The 18,655-nt window shown below is 41.6% G+C and overlaps 1 protein-coding gene across 10 annotated transcripts in view; it reads right to left on the bottom strand.

Moving 5' to 3' along the window:
• vwa5b2 (von Willebrand factor A domain containing 5B2) overlaps positions 1–18,655 on the bottom strand; it is a 170,817-nt gene that overhangs the window by 8,338 nt on the left and 143,824 nt on the right. For 6 of the 10 annotated variants that reach the window (XM_073041325.1, XM_073041327.1, XM_073041329.1 and 3 more), the window contains 4 exons: positions 16,673–16,801; positions 10,287–10,367; positions 3,307–3,435; positions 3,041–3,190 (listed from right to left, as the gene is read on the bottom strand). In XM_073041325.1, the coding sequence (XP_072897426.1) occupies positions 3,041–3,190; positions 3,307–3,435; positions 10,287–10,367; positions 16,673–16,801 (489 nt within the window). The remainder of the gene's footprint in view (positions 1–3,040; positions 3,191–3,306; positions 3,436–10,286; positions 10,368–16,672; positions 16,802–18,655) is intronic. The other 4 variants (XM_073041330.1, XM_073041328.1, XM_073041331.1 and 1 more) reach the window with 4 other exon arrangements.

The following is an 18,655-nucleotide window of genomic DNA, read 5'->3' as shown; positions in this document are numbered from 1 at the left end:
TAGATATCACTATTGTAAATGACTATGATTGATGTTACTGCACTTATTTGGAGAAAATATTCAATCACTGGTGTTCTGGTCAATTTCTGCTTGCTGCAATTTGTAGAAACTTTTTGTTAAATAAGCTAAAGCTCTGTCTGAGGTAGTGTTGTTTACATATACACTTTCAGTCAATCGACCATCTTTGCTTCACAATACTTAGTGCCAGCTTCTGTAAATCGTCCTCTGTCTTCAGTTCACTGCGTGTCAGAGCGATGTTAATGAACAAACTGGACGCATGCTCCATGATCCCAGGTTCAATGCCTGTTGAGTACAACTTGACTGAAGATAAGCAGCTTATGGTCTAAGAAAATGAAACTAGGGAGATAAAACTATCATCCAGCAAACTGAATCTTACTGACAGTATAGCAATACTCAAATTAAGCTCATATTGCCTGTTTGCATTGCAAGTTTGAACATAGAACATAGATATTTACAGGCCCTTCGGCCCACAATGTTGTGCCGACCATGCAACCTACTCTAGAGGCTGCCTTGTATTCCCCAAGTGCATAGCCCTCTATTTTTCGAAGCTCTATGTACCTACCTAAGATGCTCTTTTAAGACCCTATTGCATCCACTTCCACCACCACCACTGGCAGTGCATTCCTTTCTTTTTACAATATTTTTATTCAGAAAAAAAAACAAGATTTACAGAGTGCAACACATAGATACATCTCAACATAACTTGTGTACATTCATATATTGTAATAAAATTGATCAAAATGTTATAGCATAACACATAAAGGTATACCACTCTATAATCAAAAATTTAAAGATAGGTCATACATCATAAAATAAATTTTTTATATAAAAAATTTAAGTCTTTAAGGATTGGGATGAACTAGGTATTAAGTGTTTTTGGGACCTGTTTATCTCAGGATCTCTTGCTTCATTTGACCAATTGTCAACTAAATTTGCACTCCCAAAAACACATTTTCACAGATACCTTCAAATTAAAGATTTCTTACATTTCCAATTAACTACTTTTCCTATAGGTCCTGATAAAAATTTACTGGATGATCTTTTAAATTTAAAACCTTTTGTTAATGTTTCTATTACCGGTATCTATAACTTGTTGATCAAATCTAGACAAGACTTTTTAGATAAAATAAAAAAAGCTTGGGAGGATGACCTAAATTGTCAGATTTCTGATGATAGATGGAATAAAATTCTTAAATGGGTTAATAAATCATCTTTCTGTGCTCGTCATTCTCTTCTACAATTTAAAGTGGTTCATAGAGATTACATTTCTAAACAGAAGCTGTCCAGTTTTTATCTGAATGTTTCTCCACTTTGTAATAAATGCAACTCTGCTGATGCCCCTTTAATTCATATGTTTTGGTTTTGCCCTAAAATTGAAAGTTTTGGTGGCAGTGCATTCCATGCACCCACCACTCTCTGTGTGAAAAACTTACCCCTGACATCCCCTCGGTACCTACTTCCAAGCACCTTAAAACTTTGTCCTCTTGTGTTAGCCATTTCAGACCTGAGAAAAAGCCTATCCACATGATCAATGTCTCTCATCATCTTATACCCCTCTATCAGGTCACCTCCGTCACTCCAAGTACATTCAACCTTTTCTCATAAGGTATGCCCTCCAATCCAGGCAACATCCTTGTAAATCTCTTCTGCACCCTTTCTATAGTTTCCACATCCTTCCTACTGAAGTGACCAGAACTGAACACAGTACTCCAAGTGGGGTCTCACCAAGGTCTTATATAGCTGTAACATTCCCTCACAGCTCTTGAACTCAATCCCACGGTCGATGAAGGCCAACACACCATTGCCTACTTAACAACACTGTCAACCTGTGCAGCAGCTTTGAGTGCCCAATCAACGTGGACCCCAAGTTTTGTCAGATCCTCCACACTGTCAACCGTCTTCAATTGGACCTACCAACATGAACCACTTCACACTTACCTGGGTTGAAGTCCATCTGCCACTTCTCAGACCAGTTCTGCATCCTATCGATATCCTGCAGTAACCTCTGACAACCCTCCAGCCTATCCACAACACCCCCAACCTTTGTGTCAGCAGCAAACTTACTAACCCACCCTTCTACTTCTTCATCCAGGTCATTTATAAAAATCACAAAGAGAAGGAGTCCCAGAACTGATCCCCACAGAACACCACTGGTCACCGACCTCCATGCAGAGTACAAACCATCTACAACCACCCTTTGCCTTCTGTGGGCAGACCAATTCTGGATCCACAAAGCAAGGTCTCCTTGGATTTCCTTGGATCCCATGCCTCCTTACTTTCTGAAGGAGCCTTGCATGGGAAACCTTTTCAAATTTGCTTGAAAACTCAATAGCACAAACTTCATTCTAGAGTGTTCATTACTTGTAACTGTCCCAGCTATCTTTAAAATGTTTCCTTAAAATGATTGTAAATTCAGTGTTGTGAATTAATTGCTATGCTTTTACATTCAGTAGTGTGATTACACTAGTGAGTCATTCTTATTAGAAAAATACTCATCGACATACAAACCAATTTATTTTTGAAATAAGCAGAATCTAATGAATTAAATGAATTTGCTGAAATGTCCTGCCAAGAAACTGGAGACAGGATGACAGACACCTCCGCCTATGTATCCCTGACATTTTTTGGATGCCAAGCTCTAACATTGCAATGCTCTAAGTAAAAACTACCACTTTGCTTCAGATTTTCAGAATTTCTTTAATGGCTCAATAATTTTTTTTCAAAATGTTATCACATTTTAAATGCCATTTCCTTGACATCAGAGGCACAACCACCTTGCTGATAACAATAATGCCATCTGCTAGTTAATCACAAAGCAGCGACCATGTGCTAATGGTTTCATTGGAACTAGGTCATGGAGGTGCAACATTGCACAAACCAACTCACGTAGTTTCCTGCTTCATCAGTAACCCCATTAAGTTCAGACTTCAAAGCCAGGCTCCAGCTTCGCCAAACCTCAGCTGTAATTTTCATTCAGCCACAAACTCTGCCCTTTGCTGTACCATGATCAGTGACTCACTCTGTGCCTCCCTCTTAAACTCACTAAGTTCCTCAGAAGTGTCTGAAATTGGGCCAATGCCTGTCGTAAGTGGCGTGGTTGAAGCAGAGGGTGGAGTGGAAACTTGCAGTGCAGAGTCACCTGACTCTTCTTCCAGGGCATCAGGGTTTTCTGTTAAAGATAAAACACTGGGTGAGCACGTAAACAGCATTCATACCGTTGCAATGAGAATACAGAAAGAAGTCAATATAAGTCACCGCCACATAAAAGTACATATTTGCACAAACCCAGGCCACTGCCGTCTCCATGAGCATCAGTCTCCCAGTCAATGTTCTTCATAGTGGGCTGCTCACTTTGTAGATTAGGTGAGTCCCACCACCAGTCCTTGTGCACTGGTTCCTGTTCAAGATCATCTTCTTTTGCAAAGGAAGAACAGTATGGATTACATGAAAACATTGAGCAGAGGGATGGGGATACACCGACAGCAGTAAGTAGCAACAAAATGAATTACGTTGCCAGCTGAATTTTAAGAAAAGCAGAGTAGAGAGAAGTCAAGATGAGTAAACAGCTACCCTGTCAGTTGTCTTCCTTTGTTAACAATGGGTCAAAATACTGGTTGACTTATACGTATGCATGCAGGGCATTGTAATTATTGTTTGAATGTAGCTTTAGGAAAAATAACTTGTGGGTATCCAACTATTTGCTAAAAGCAGAGAAGGTGAGAGATAAAAATGATATTTCAGAAACAGTGAAGCAGGCTAGAAAAGATAAGCATTAACTGGTAGCTGCAAAAGACTTTTGGCGAACTGCTCTAAAGCCAGAGTCCCCTACTTGACGGCAGCCTTCTTGATCCCCTTCTGGAATTTAATGTTCCTTCATAGTGCCAGAGTAATAGGAATAAAACCCTCTTCTCTGGACTTCCTTGCTCCTCTCACTGGCTTCCAGAAGTTCCATCCTCCACGGCTAGATTCATGCATGGTCCATCTGCTTCTGATGCTGAAGAAACTGCTCAGGTTTAGTTGCATTTGCTTGAGTGCAAAAAATGTAAGAATGAAATGAAATAGATTTAATATTCCAGGTGTGCCAAGGGGAATATAGAATTCTAATGCCTTGCTTCCTTTATATAAAAAAGGACCTCCACTTTAACTACTCCTAAAGCAGAGAATTTTCCCAGGAGGTGTCCTGATTGTTTCCTGTAACTTCAGCAGAAAAACCATAGAAATCTGAGATAAATGGCCTTTTTAAACAAGACATCTTTGTCCAGCAGCCTCAGAGCACGGCTTGAGTTTTCACCCACTTTTCTTACTCCCGGTGTGCAATCTAATTGCATAATAAAAGACACAAGCAACTATTTGATTTAAGCAAATGCATTACATTCAGACATGGTGCAACTTGTCTGCAGGTGTAAGAATGCTTCTGCCTTCCATGTGGTTGTGAAGAAGAACACGCAGAATCTGGTAAAAGGAATACTTTCAAGTCCTATAAGCAAGCTTGCTCGATGCAACTTACAACTAAATCTGAAGTTAAAAAACTGTTTTACATTTATTAAATTGATGTTACAGTTTGTTTTATTTTGACAAATATGACTTATTAACTCAATGAGACTAACAAGTCCAATCTACAAAAGGAATGGCCACTTTAAGGGGATTTCATACACAGGAGTTTATTGGTGGTAGAAAATTAGTGGAGATGAAGTCATACAAAAAATATCGATATGAAACTCTGTGAAAGTGACAGACAAGCATACAGGATCAAAAGGTCTTCCAACATAGCTGCAAGAACACAGACACAAGTAATGCTTTCATTCCAATCCAGTTGCCAAGAGACATTTCAAAAACATTCCTTTTTACTCCCTCCACTATTGCATCAGACAACAGAAGAAGACAGGAATGAACTTGAGGCAGTGGCACATGTGAATCATATTCCATTATACACACTTGCATTAATAAATCCATTTGTTACGTAATATTGAAAGTAATTGTAGTCACTTTTTGTCATCATAAAATATAATTTTACAGAATAATAAAAAGCCAGACCATGAACCACCACAGATGGCCAAACTATTCTGCCAATGTCTGACCTCACTTCCTCTAGCAATTTTTCCTCCAAAGCCTCCAACTACAGTCCCCAAACCAAGTACTTCAAACTTTTACTCCCTCCACATCCACAACCAGGACTGTCTTGATTAACACATTGTTTCAGCCTGCTGTTATCCCATAGAACTTAATTCTTTCTATATTGACTCTCTTCTCTCATCCAGTCTGTTTAAACATTGTCTAGTATTTTATCACTTAAATAATACTGTTTTATTATTCTTCTTTACAAAATGAACAACTTCACATTTTCCCAAATTATACTCCATATGGTAATTTTTCAACAACTCAAAGTAAATTTATTATCAAAGTACATACTTGTCACCACATACAACCCTGAGATTCATTTTTGTGCAGATGCACAATGAACCCACGAAGCATTAATATAATCGGTGAAAGACTGCACGCAACAGGACAGACAAGCAACTAATGTGCAAAATACAACGAACTGTGCAAGTGCAAAAGAGAAAACATGTATATATAATAATGATAAATAAATAAGCAGTAGAGAACATGAAGAAGAGTCCTAGAAATTGAGTCCATGGGTTGTGGGAACAGTTCAGTGATGGGGCAACTGAAGTTATCCCCTCTGGTTCAGAGGCCTGATGGTTGAGGGGCAATAACTCCTGAACCTGGTGGCGTGGGTCTGGAGGCTCCTGATGGCAGCAACAAGATGAGAAAACGGCCTGGGTGGTAGGGGTCCTTGATGATGGACGCTGCTTTCCTACAACAATGCTCCGTGTAGATGTACTCAATTGTAGTGAGGGCTTTAACCGCGATGGACCGGGCCATATCCACTACTTCTTGTAGGATTTTCCAATCAAGAGCATTAATGTTTCCATACCAGGCTCTGATACTCTCCATTACATTTCTATAGAAGTTCGTCAAAGTTTTAGGCGTCTTTGCCAACCTCTAGGGATGCAGAGGCACTGCTGTGCTTTCTTCATAATGGTTCTAATGTGCTGGGCCCAAGGCAGATCCTCTGACATGAGAACACCAAGAAATGTAAAGTTGCTGACCCTTCCCACCTCTGATCCCCTGATGAGGAGGGGCTCCTGGACCTCTGGTTTCCTTCTCCTGAAGTCTATAATCAGTTCCTTGGTCTTGCTGACATTGAGTGACACGTCGCTGTTATGGCACCACTCAACCAGATTTTCAATCTCCCTCCTAATTCTGATTCATCACCACCTTTGATTTGGCCAATGATAGTGGTATAGTCAGCAAACTTAAATATGGCATTGGAGCTGTGCCTAGCCTCACGGTCAAAAGTATGGAGCGAGTAGAGCAGAGGGCTAAGCACACAGCTTTGTGCACCAGTGCCGATGGATATTATGGAGGAAATGTGGTTGTCAATCCAAACTGACTGGATAACCATTCAGAGCATCCTGATGCATACACCTTTGCTGTCAGGATTTTCCAGGACTGAGTGAAGAGCCAATGAAATGGCATCTGACGTGAGCTTTTCATGATGGTAGGCAAATTGGAGCGGACCCAAGATACTGCTCAGGCAGGAGCTGACATGTTTCGTCGCTAACCTCTCAAGGCACATTGTCTCAGTGAATGTAACAGTAACTGGACAAGAGCTATTGAGGCAGGTTCTTCTTAAGCACCAGTATAATTCCCATAATCTGTCAATACCTCTTTGCAAACTCTTTTCTACTCCTCACAGTGTCTGCCCACTCACCTTTGTACTATCTGTAGAATTTTTTTGCTTTTCCTAAATCATGAATATTTATAGTAGCTATATGAACGGAATTAATTTACACTAATTCCATTAATTGCTCCTGACAATAATATCTTATTTAAAAGTAAGTAAGATATTAAGAACAGTTCTGTGAGTTCACAGTGCTGTAGAGCTCAGATGTGGTTTTAGCAGCCTACAGGGGTAATTTCACACCAACGTACACACATTACCCAAACACGTAGCTAAGCTGTAGTCTGCTCTGTTGCTCATGGGACGTTTCCACACCAGGAATTTCCAATCCCTTCAATCTAAACCTTGGTGGTGATTTTCAAAATTATTGCATGGGCAGAAACCCAGCACAATCTGTCTTCATTTCCATAGAAATGAAAAATCACTGATATTAAGATGGGCATCGATTCTTTTATTACGAAGCCAGAAGAGGGAATGTTCACTATTGATTTAGGATACTACAGTAGCTTGCACCTTACTGTTTACCTGTAGCTGTTACACTTCATTCTGCATTGTTATGAATCTATCTCAATACACTGTGTAATAACCTGAACTGTAAAACCAGTGTGCAAGACAATCTTTTCATTGGATCTCAGTGCATGTGACAATGACAAACCAATTCCAGCAGCTGTCCTGACTGCCATTCTATCCATCAGCCTAAGCACTGACTCCCTGCACCACCAGTGCACAGTGGGTGCAGAGTGTACCGTTACAAAGTGAGCAGCTATCCCCCCCCCCCCTCACGCTTCGCCAGCTGCCACTCCCAAACACACTACCTCCTCTGCTACCAGCGCTGCACATGGAACTGCCACCACCCGCAGGTTCTCCTCTATCCTGCTTCCAGTGGTGCTGGGTTAGGCAGCCAGGCTCCACGGTAAGTAGTGCAGACAAACTTTGATCAATACAGAGTCTGCAATATTTAGAGAATTAGAAGTCACAATATCTGCACAGAGCGTGTACATTTGCTTTACTTTAGATTAGATTAACTAGGTTTCCAGAAGAGGACAAAAGCGGCAAATGTCACGTCATCTGAATTGTGGAGGAGTATGTTGTATTTTAATGTACTTTAACATCCTACTTTAAGATCACTGATTCCTTGGTGACTGTTAATATAATGCTGATGTTGCTTCACTCAGAAATGGAGCCTGCAAGGCTCAGCTGGTGGCACCATTTGCAAGTTTAAGACTCAATCTAAGATCAGACATCTACCGCACAGCAGAAACCAACCAGGCCGTTCTATCAATGCTAGCTCTTTCTTCAAACAACCTGAAACAAGTCCCTTTGTTCCTCTCTCCCTTCAATGTTGGATCTTCCTCACGTACATAGATGCTGGGATACTAGGATACTGGGAATAACTCCTCTGCTTTTCTCTGGAATACCACCAGCTATTCCATCCAGCTGAGAGGAGAGACAGCTTGTTGGGTTGTCTCGTCTTGAAGGTTGTCACATCTAACAATAGGTTGGTAAACTGAGAATTTACTGTGTCTGTATGTGCGTGTGTAAGTGTGTTCAGAGTTCTGTGATGTGGGTTACATTTTGCAAGTATGGAGCACACTTGGGGCTCACATGGTGCCACATTTAACCTCCCACCTGGGTCATAATGCTTTACACTGACCAGATGGCTTTTGCATTTATTAATTTTCCTGTTTTGTCAAACTTATTGGAGTCCTTTGAAGATATATCGAGTGCAGTGGATAGAGGGGAATGGGTGGATGTTGTACACATGGATTTCCAGAAGGCATTCGATAAAGTGCCGCATAAGAGTCTTATCCATAAGGATACATGGAGTTGTGGGTAGTGTATTAATATGATAGAGGATTGGTTCACCAACAGAAGGCAGAGAGTTAGGATAAATGGGTGCTTCTAGGGCTGGCAGTCAGTGATAAGTGGAGACCAGAGGGTTCTTTACTGGGCCTATAACTGTTCATGATGTACATTAGTAATTTGGACAAGGACGCTGAGTGTAGGGTATCTACATTTGCTGAAGGTATTAAACTGAGTGGGAAAGCAAATTGTACAGAGGATGCAGAGAGATATAGAGAGTGGGCAAGGGTCTGGCAAATGGAATACAACACTTAACACAAGTTCACCCACTTTGGAAGCAGAAGTAGGAGGTCAGTTTATTATTTAAATGGTGACAGATTGAAGCGTGCTATTGTGCAGAGGAACTTGGGTGTGCTTGTAACATGAATCCAAGATTTGCAAAGGTTGGTTTAAAGATGCAACAGATTATCGAGAAGGCATGTGGGATGTTGGCCTTCACTGCTAGAGGGATCGAACGTAAGAGCTGGGAGGCTGTGCTGCAACTGTATTGGTAAGGCTGCACCTGTAGTACTGGCCTCCTTACTCGAGGAAATATACTCTGGCTTGGGAGGTGGTGCAGAGGAGGTTCGTGAGATTGATTCCGGTGATGAGGGGGTTAACCTATCAGGGGAGGTTGAGTTGCTTGGGACTATACTCACTGGAATTCAGAAGAACGAGAGGACTTCTTGTAGAAAAATATAACATCAGGAAAAGGGTAGATATGATAGAAATAGGATTTTTTTCCCCCCCTGACTAGGGGACATAGCCTCAGGATTTGTGGGAATAGATTTAGGATGGAGATGAAGAGAAACTGTTTACAAGAGACTGGTGAATTTGCAGAATTCCCTGCCCAGGTTAACACATTAAATATATTTAAGACGCAGTTTGGTAGAATTGCCAAATAGCCAAGGAATTGGGGGTTGTGGGAAAAAAGCAGGTAGGTGGAGCTGAGTCCATGGCCCAATCAGCCATGATTGTATTGAATGATGGAGTAGGCTTACTGGGCCAGATTTCTTATGTTTGTCTGTTCTTGTGAGTAGGGTGTGATTTGAACAGCTTTATATTTTTAAAGGCAGAGTGTCATTTGAAGAATTATGTTTTTTTTCATTATAAACTTTATCATTAATTGCTTATAATTGTCCTTGTTTAAAGACACATCAGAATCAGAATCAGGTTTAATATCACTGGCATACAAAATATCATGAAATTTGTTGTTGTGCAACAGCAGTACATTGCAATACATATTGGAGACCAGGTGGTGTGAGAGGCCCAGCAGGGTGGTTCAGAGGGGCTTTTGTCATGGCTTCTGCAGCCTTCAGCCCCGTCACCCCCTGTGCACTGCTTGGGCACTTGGAAAGGCTGCAGGAGAACCAGTAAGACAGCTGCAGAAGGTAAGCACGGCCACAGACGTTTTGAGAGAAGTAAACGTGTGGTGTATCTGGCCTATTATGTTTTACTTCAAAGCACAAGGATGAAAAACCCTTAAAAATTCAATGTGCAGTGTATCTATAGTATTCAAAATAATAAATCGTTTTTCAGTATGCCTAGTTAATTTCACTGTGTCTGTAACACTGCTACATATTAACTTATCGAGAGGCTCAGTCACTAATACCTTTGTAAAGATCTAAAACAAAAGATGTGAATTGTTCCAAAAGAGAAACAGGAAAGAACTAGTTACCATCTGGGACACTCTGCCTTTCCCACCCAGAGGATGATGAAGATCCCACACTGGTTGGTGTCGTTGGAATTTCGTCCATTCCTGTAAAGAACAGAAATAGAATCATTGGGTCACAAAGTCAGACCCTTCAGCCCACCAAATCTTCCAGTACCCAGTTCCAATTTCATCCTCCACACCCCTGCCCCACATACACACATGGCTCCTCATCAGTTCTACCACTACACAACAGGCTGATTAATCTACCAACCCACACATCTTTGTGGGAGGAATCTGGAGCACCAAAGAGAAGTCCATGCATTCATAGGTAGAACATGCAAACTCTCCACAGACATTAACAGAGGTGAGGATCAAACCTGATTAGCTGAAGTTATGAGACAGCAGCTCAACTAGCTGGGCTACCATCCTGCCACAATTATAGATTACACTGATCCACTACACATTTGCCAGTCTAGTCATTTGTCTGACTTCAGGCCACAGGACAAGACTGATAATATTATACAACCAACTCTCATAAAAACATCGCACACATGCATTATATGTATACACACACACAAGCACCCAAACACAATGCACAGTGTACTGTGCTGTGCAAAAGTCATAGGCACCGTAGATTTGTATATGGTTTCAGACAGTCATTGGGTGTACTAAAGGCAAAGATAGATAGGTTCTTGATTAGCCAGGGCATCAAAGGGTATGGGGTGAAAGCAGGAGAGTGGGGATGACTGGAAGAATTGGATCAGCCCAAGATTGAATGGCGGAGCAGACTCGATGGGCAAAATGGCCTATTTCTGTTCCTATATCTTATGGTCTTCTAGTGTGGCCTCCACAGAGCCCTGACCTCAACGTCATCAAGACTATATGAGGTTACCTGGAGAGACTGAAGCAAGCAAGACAGCCAAGCTCTGCAGAAGAACTGTGGCAAGTCCTTCAAGATGCTTAGAACAACCTACCACCTGACTTCCTTATAAATTGCATGAGAGTGTACCTAAGAGAATTGATACTGTTTGAAGGCAAAGGGTTGTCACACCAAATTTGATCTGATTTAGTTTTTATTACTGTTTACTGTCCTTTATATAGTAATATTTTTGTTGTTTAGAAACTTATCAATTCATTATTTTTGAAAGCTTAACAGATTTTTTTTGACGTGCGCAAAATGCTGGAGGAATTCAGCAGGTCATGTAGCATCAATGACATTTTAGGCTGAGACCCTTTGTCAGGGCTGTAAAGGAAATAGGATTAGCCCAGAATAAGAAGGTGGGGGAAGCGAAGGAGTATAGGCTGGCAGGTAATAGGTGGAGCCAGATGAGGGGAAGGTGAAACCTTCCCAGAAATGGTTTGAACTTGGAACTGGAAAGGAGAGAGGACTTCTGAAAAATGACCGCCACCAGGGCACTGTACTGAGCAGCAAGCTGGAGCGGTGGACTCCTGAGAACCTGAAGAACATGGCGGACTGGTCCAGAAGTTTAAGGCACAAGAGATCTCGTAAACTAGAACATAGAACATAGAATAGTACAGCACATTACAGGCCCTTCAGCCCACAATGTTATGCCGACCCTCAAACACTGCCTCCCATATAACCCCCTACCTTAAATTCCTCCATATATCTGTCTAGTAGTCTCTTAAACTTCACTAGTGTATCTGCCTCCACCACTGACTCAGGCAGTGCATTCCACGCACAAACCACTCTCTGAGTGAAAAACCTTCCTCTAATATCCCCCTTGAACTTCCCTCCCCTTACCTTAAAGCCATGTCCTCTTGTACTGAGCACTGGTGCCCTGGGGAAGAGGCGCTGGCTGTCCACTCTGTCTATTCCTCTTAATATCTTGTACACCTCTATCATGTCTCCTCTCATCCTCCTTCTCTCCAAAGAGTAAAGCCCTAGCTCCCTTAATCTCTGATCATAATCCATACTCTCCAAACCAGGCAGCATCCTGGTAAATCTCCTCTGTACCCTTTCAAACTAGAACCAAAATAGGCTGGTGATAGGAGGCACAGGGTAGTGATTTGGGAATTTTACTGATGTGGTGTAGCGGTGCTGGAATCTTTGCTGTTAGTAATATATATAAATAACTTGGATGAGAGTGTAGAGGGTACGATCAGTAAGCTTTCAGATGACTCAAAGAATGATGGAGTTGTAGATAGCAAAGAATGCTGATTAAAGACACAGCAGGATGTGGATCAGCTGGAAAGATGGACAGAGTAGTGGCAGATGTAATTCAAGACGATAAGATATAGGAGCAGAATTAGACCATCGAGTCTGCTCTGCTTAAGTTCAGATTTAGTTCTCATTCAACCACACATGAAACAGTGCCCCTCCAGGGCCGAGGTGCAAAGCACGTTACCAGCAGCGCACAGCGCACAGCACACAGCACATATAGTTATGATTTAATCCAGACAAGTGTAAGGTCAGGAATGTAGAGAAGTTAAATTCAGTTAGGATGTATAAAAAGAGTAAATGGTATGGAGATTAGGAGCTTTCATGTCATATGAAGATATCGCAAAGACACAGGGAAATAGATAAATGAGAAAGGCATTTAGTATGCTCACACTCACATACCAAGACATTGAGTTGGGATGTCATGGTGTTACAAAACATTGGTTGACTACACTTACTGTGAATAGTGCAGGTTATGACAAACGGGGAGGATGTGGTAACCAGAAGAGTCTCTGCAGATGCTGGAAATCTAGAGCAACACATACAAAATGCTGAAGAAATGCAGCTGGTCAGGCAGCATCTATGGAAATGAATAAACAGCTGGTGTTTCAGGCTGAAACCCTTCATCAGGACTGGAAAGGAATGGAGCAGACCCAGAATAAGAAGGTGGAGAAGGGGAAGGAGTACAAGTTGGCAGGTGATAGGTGAGTCCAGGGGAGGGAAAGATGGGTAGGTGGGAGGTAGTGATGAGGTAAGGTTGGGAGGGGATCAGTGGAAGAGGTAAAAGTCTGAAGAAGGAATCTAATGGGAGAGGACAGTGAACTAACAGGAAGAAGGAAGGGAACCAGAAAGAGATGATGGATGGGTGAGGAGAAGGACTGAGTGGGAAACTAAATAGAGACTGGAAAAAGAGAGAAGAAGGGAAGGCAGAGAAATTACTGTAAGTTAGAGAAATTGATGTTCATGCCATCAGGTTGGAGGTTACCATAGGGTATATGATGTGTTGCTCCTCCAATCTGAGTGTGGCCTCATTATGACAGTAGAGAAGGCCATGGAAAGACATGTCAGAATGGGAATGGGTAGTCAAATTGAAATGGGTAGCCACTGGAAAATCAAAAGTGGATGGAGCAAAAGTGCCTGACAAAGTGGTTCCCCAATCTGCGTTGGGTCTCGCCAATGTAGATGAGGCCGCGCTGAGAGCGCCAGATACAACAGATAACCTCAATAGACAGCCTCACTTGGGAGGACTGTTTGGGGCCCTGAAGATGGTGAGGGAGGATGTGAAGGATGTGCAGTACATGTCATGCTGGCAAGGGAATGTGCCAGGAGAGAGGTCAGTGGGGAGGGTCTAGTGGTCAGGGAGTCACGTAGACAGCAATCCCTACAGAAAGTGGAGAGGCACAAGGAGATGAGATTAGTGGTAGTGTCCTGTCGGAGATGGCGAAAGTCATAGAACCTAATCTGCTGGATAGGGATGTAAGAACAAGGAAACCCTATCCCTGTTATTGCAACAGATGTGCCTGAAATGGAGGAGATGCGATTGAGGGCAGCATCGATGGCAGAGGAAGGAAAACCCAAAATTAATGTCGAAATTAAATATGATGTAAGGTTATACTGTACTGCATCTGTAAAGGGCTTTGGTGTGACCAACTGAAATTCAATAAACTGTAGATGCCAAAATTCTGAAATAAACAATGGAATCATGTTGGCAACATTAACTTGATATGATTAAAGGTATTCCTTTTAAACTATTCATCAATTTCTGCGATCCCCAATTTCCGCAACTTGATTCACCACCTTTCCAGTTTGATGCGAAATATGCTTAGGTCAAAACTGATTTGTCAGACTAGAGAAGTAAGAAACCAGATTAGTTTTAAATTGTAAAGAGGGTAGTGGTGAAAGGACAAAGCAAGTACGGTATCTCTGTTTCTCCTTTTGCAACGGCTGTTTGACCGGCTGATAGTTTTCAGCATTTTCTGTATTTATGTCAATACGACAGAAAGCACTGGAGGACAGTGTATAGTGTCACCTTACTCAAAGAAGGTTGCAAATGCGTTATAAGTATTCAGATAGGCTATAGCTGAATAATATGTGGAATGGGCAGGTTGTCATACAAGGAAAGGCTGGTGAATCTAGGCTTCAATCCACTGGAGTTTAAAAGAGTGAGAAGGAACTAGAATGAAACATGTAAGGTACTGATGAATTTTAACAGGGTAGATGTGGAAATCATCGCTCCTCCATCAGAGAATCTAGGTTTTTGGATCACTGCTTAAAAATAAGGAATCAAACTGCTTAAGAGAGAGATGAAGCAAACATTTTCTCTCCCCTCGGGGAGTAACGAACCTTTGAACTCCCTTCCTTAGAAGGCTGTGATGGTAGAGTTGATTAACACTTTTAAGACGGGGTGGGCAAGAGCTGAAAGGTTACTGAAGAATGCAGAGCTGAGGTAACAATCAGATCAGCAGTAACTTTATCAACGAGCACAACCTATAAACACATAGGAAGCCACATCTGATCTACACACATCCATACACCTAGTGCATACACATGGATTACACACATAAATGCATGCACACAACACACACGCATGACACAAGCACACAAGCACAACTCACGCACATGATGCTTATGAGCACAATCACTTGTTTTGAAGTCATAGAACACTACAGAACAGAAATAAGGCCTTTGGCTGAGTTATTGTTCTCTCAAGTCCCATTGACCTGCACCCAGTCCGTGGTTCCCCATACTCCTCCCATCCATGTACCTATCCAAACTTCTCTTAAATGTTGAAATCGAACCCTCATCCACCAGTTATACTGGCAGCTAGTTCCACATTCTCACGACCATCCCATTCCCCTTAAACATTTCACATTTCACCTTTAACCCATGACCTCTAGTTCTAGTCTCATCCAAACTTGATTGATAGATTGAGCTAATGTTTATAATCAGAAAAGCACAGAAAGGTTTTTCTTCCTCATTTCTACTGCTAATAAAAGGTAATGTTATATTGTCCTTTAATAGGAGAATGTATTGCATCCAAAATAGAATCAAGGATACACTGATTATCAAGCCATTTCAGAAAGGAAGCCCCAGCCCTCTCAGAGAAAAGTAATTTTAAATGTTCACAAAATTGCTTGATTATTGACTACTCTGTACATCTGAAAGATATCCGGGTTGATTTATAAAGAAAAAGAATCAATGTTATTACCTAGAGATTCCTGAAATTTCATGAAACTGACCAAAGCACAAGGATAGAATGTTGTTAAAAGTTATTAAGAGTTTCAACAATAGGCACTCATGGAAACACCAGTGTAAATAGGCTGCGTTCAGGCTCCCTTCACCATCACCACACCATTCCCAGGATCTGGCAACTTTCCTCCCAGGACCTCCCAAGAAACAAAATTCCTCAACCCAGAAACGGATTACTTCACCACCCCTTTCTCCCGGGAGCCAAACATCGGAAATGATGATCGAGAGAGGCTCAGACACTAACGTGATTAGAAAGCTAGTTATTGACAAGGAGACCAAGGGAACTCCTCTGATTTTTTAATGAATGGGGAGTGTCATGGAATCATTTCCAATCTGAGCTTGCATTAGTCTGGCAAGGACAGTCAATGTTCAGAATGAAGACTAGGTGTCCACTACTCGGTCTTTGTGCTGAATTAAACAATGGCAGTAGAGGAACTCTGAACAAAATGACATGTATCCAATAAACACACAATGAAATGGAAGTGAAAAGAAAACAATGTGAAATGACTTCTGACTTCTGCATGAGATGTCTCTGATGTTGGATCAGATGCTTTTGTGATCCAAAGGGGTCTTCAGAAGTCAGCAATGAGGCAGAAAACTTATTGCTAAGCGGTTTTATTAAATGTTACAACAAGTAACAAAGAAAGACAAAGGAAAAAAGTAGTTGTGGCTGTCTCATACTCCGACTAGAGAGAACAAAATTCCAGTGATAACAATTTATCTATAAGATAGGCAGAATCAAGTTGCATGACACCTGCTACTGAAAGCAAAGGCGCTTTTAGAAAAATACAGAAGCAACTGTATTGTAATTGCTGGAAAATTAACTGAACAGTTACAGGTAGGTGATTATATAAAAATACAAACAAGCATTCAAAAAAATACAAGAGAAGTAACAATTCTACACCCTAACCCAACAGTAGTATACAGAGGGCCAGAAAGAAAGATCTGGAGAAAGAGAGGTTAAAAGGACAACAACCATTACCTGCAGAACCCAATGTATCATCCATTTCCACAGAATCGTGGCTTGGGGGCGTCCGGACCAGGCTGGCAGAATAACTTCTCTGCCTCTTGCTCCCTGAATACGAGCCTCGTGCTTGGTTTACTCTGACTCCTTAAAGTAAAAGGGATTTCCATAAAACCCAAGCAGGAAGGCTGGTGCTGTTAATAAAACTAGGTGCAAATTACAGTGACAGCACAAAATATACATTAATGAATATAAAATGTATATAAAATTGAAAAGCAAAATTCTGCAGATGATAGAAATCTGAAATTAATCAAAAACTCTCAGCCAGTCAGGCGGATTGTGGAGAGAAAAGTATTTCAGGTCAACTGCCTTTTCAACAGAGCAGGAAAAAATTAGAAATTAAGCTAAAGAGAAAGGAGGGAGGGCCAGTGTGTATAAAAGGGAAGGTTTGTGATACGTTGTTTTTGATATATAGACAGTAGGTGCAGGAGTAGGCCATTCGACCCTTCTAGCCAGCACTGCCATTCACTGTGATCATGGCTGATCATACACAATCAGTACCCCATTCCTGCCCTCTCCCCATATCCCTTGACCCCGCTACCTATAAGAGCTCTATCTAACTCTCTCTTGAATGCATCCAGAGACTTGGCCTCCACTGCCTTCTGGGGCAGAGCATTCCACATATCCACCACTCTCTGGGTGAAAAAGTTTTTCCGCATCTCTGTTCTAAATGGCCTACCCCTTATTCTTAAACTGTGGCCTCCAGTTCTGGACTCACCCATCAGTGGGAACATGCTTCCTGCCTCCAGCGTGTCCGATCCCTTAATAATCTTATATGTTTCAATCAGATCCCCTCTCATCCTTCTAAATTCCAGTGTATATATGAATTATATTTGTCAGTTTATATAAATTATTAGATCCATTGATTATACCAGTAACTAAAATACCATAAAATGCCAAGGGTTCCACATAAGAGTGCTGACTACAGAAAGTCTTAATGAATGAAAGCTTCAATCAATGGGCTGTCTGAGGCAGTATGGTCAGGACAAAGGCAGCTGCTGCTATTTCCATCTGTCTGCTTTTAGGTAACTGTCTTGGTGAGAATAGCTTATTGGAATGACTCAGGCAGGGCAAAAATTCGCCTGTTTTGTTTTAGGTTTCAGATTGCAAAATATAGAACATTGAACAGTACAGCACAGGAACAGATCCCATTGCCCACAATATTGTTCTGAACAAGTCAATTGAATGCTCGACTAAACTAAGCCTTCCTGCGCCCACAACACCCATATATTTCCATTTCCTGCAGATTCAAGTACCTCTTGAACACATTGCTTCCTCCTCCACCCCTGGCAGTGCATTCCAGGCACCTGCCACTCCTCATGTAAGTAACTCTGCACATCTCCTTTGAATTTAACCCTCTCACCTTAAATGCATACCCTCTGGTATAAGACATTTCAACCCTGAGAAAAATATGCAGCCTCTCAAATCTATCTAGACTTCTCATAATCCTAAAAACCTCTACCATACCCCCCTCAGCCTTCACTGTTCCAGAGAAAACAACCCAAGTTTGTCCAACATCTCTTTATTGCTCATGCGCTCTAAACCAGGCTGCAACCTCTTCTGCACCCTCTCCAAAGACTCAACGTCTTTCCGATAATGGGGCAAACACAACTGAATGCAATACTCCAGATATGGCCTAGCTAGAGTTTTATAAAGTTATAGCATAACATTTGAACTCTTCAACTCAGTTCCTTGATTAATAAAGGCAAGCATGCCATATGCCTTCTTCACCACCCTATCAACCTGTGTCGCCACTTTCATGGATCTATAGACTTGAACCCTAAGATCCCCCTCTCCTTCAACACTTTTAAGGTCTTGCCATTAACACAGTACTCTATTTTTAGATTTGATCTCCCAAAGTACATCACTTCACATTTGGCCAGGTTAAAGTCCCTCTGCCACTTCTCTGCCCATATCTGCAACTGATCTATATTCCACTGT

This window comes from Hemitrygon akajei, chromosome 3 (assembly GCF_048418815.1).
Source record: "Hemitrygon akajei chromosome 3, sHemAka1.3, whole genome shotgun sequence".
NCBI classification, from domain to species: Eukaryota; Metazoa; Chordata; class Chondrichthyes; order Myliobatiformes; family Dasyatidae; genus Hemitrygon; species Hemitrygon akajei.
The sequence above is the reverse complement of the archived record's forward strand: the minus strand, read 5'-3'. Positions and strand labels throughout refer to the sequence as shown.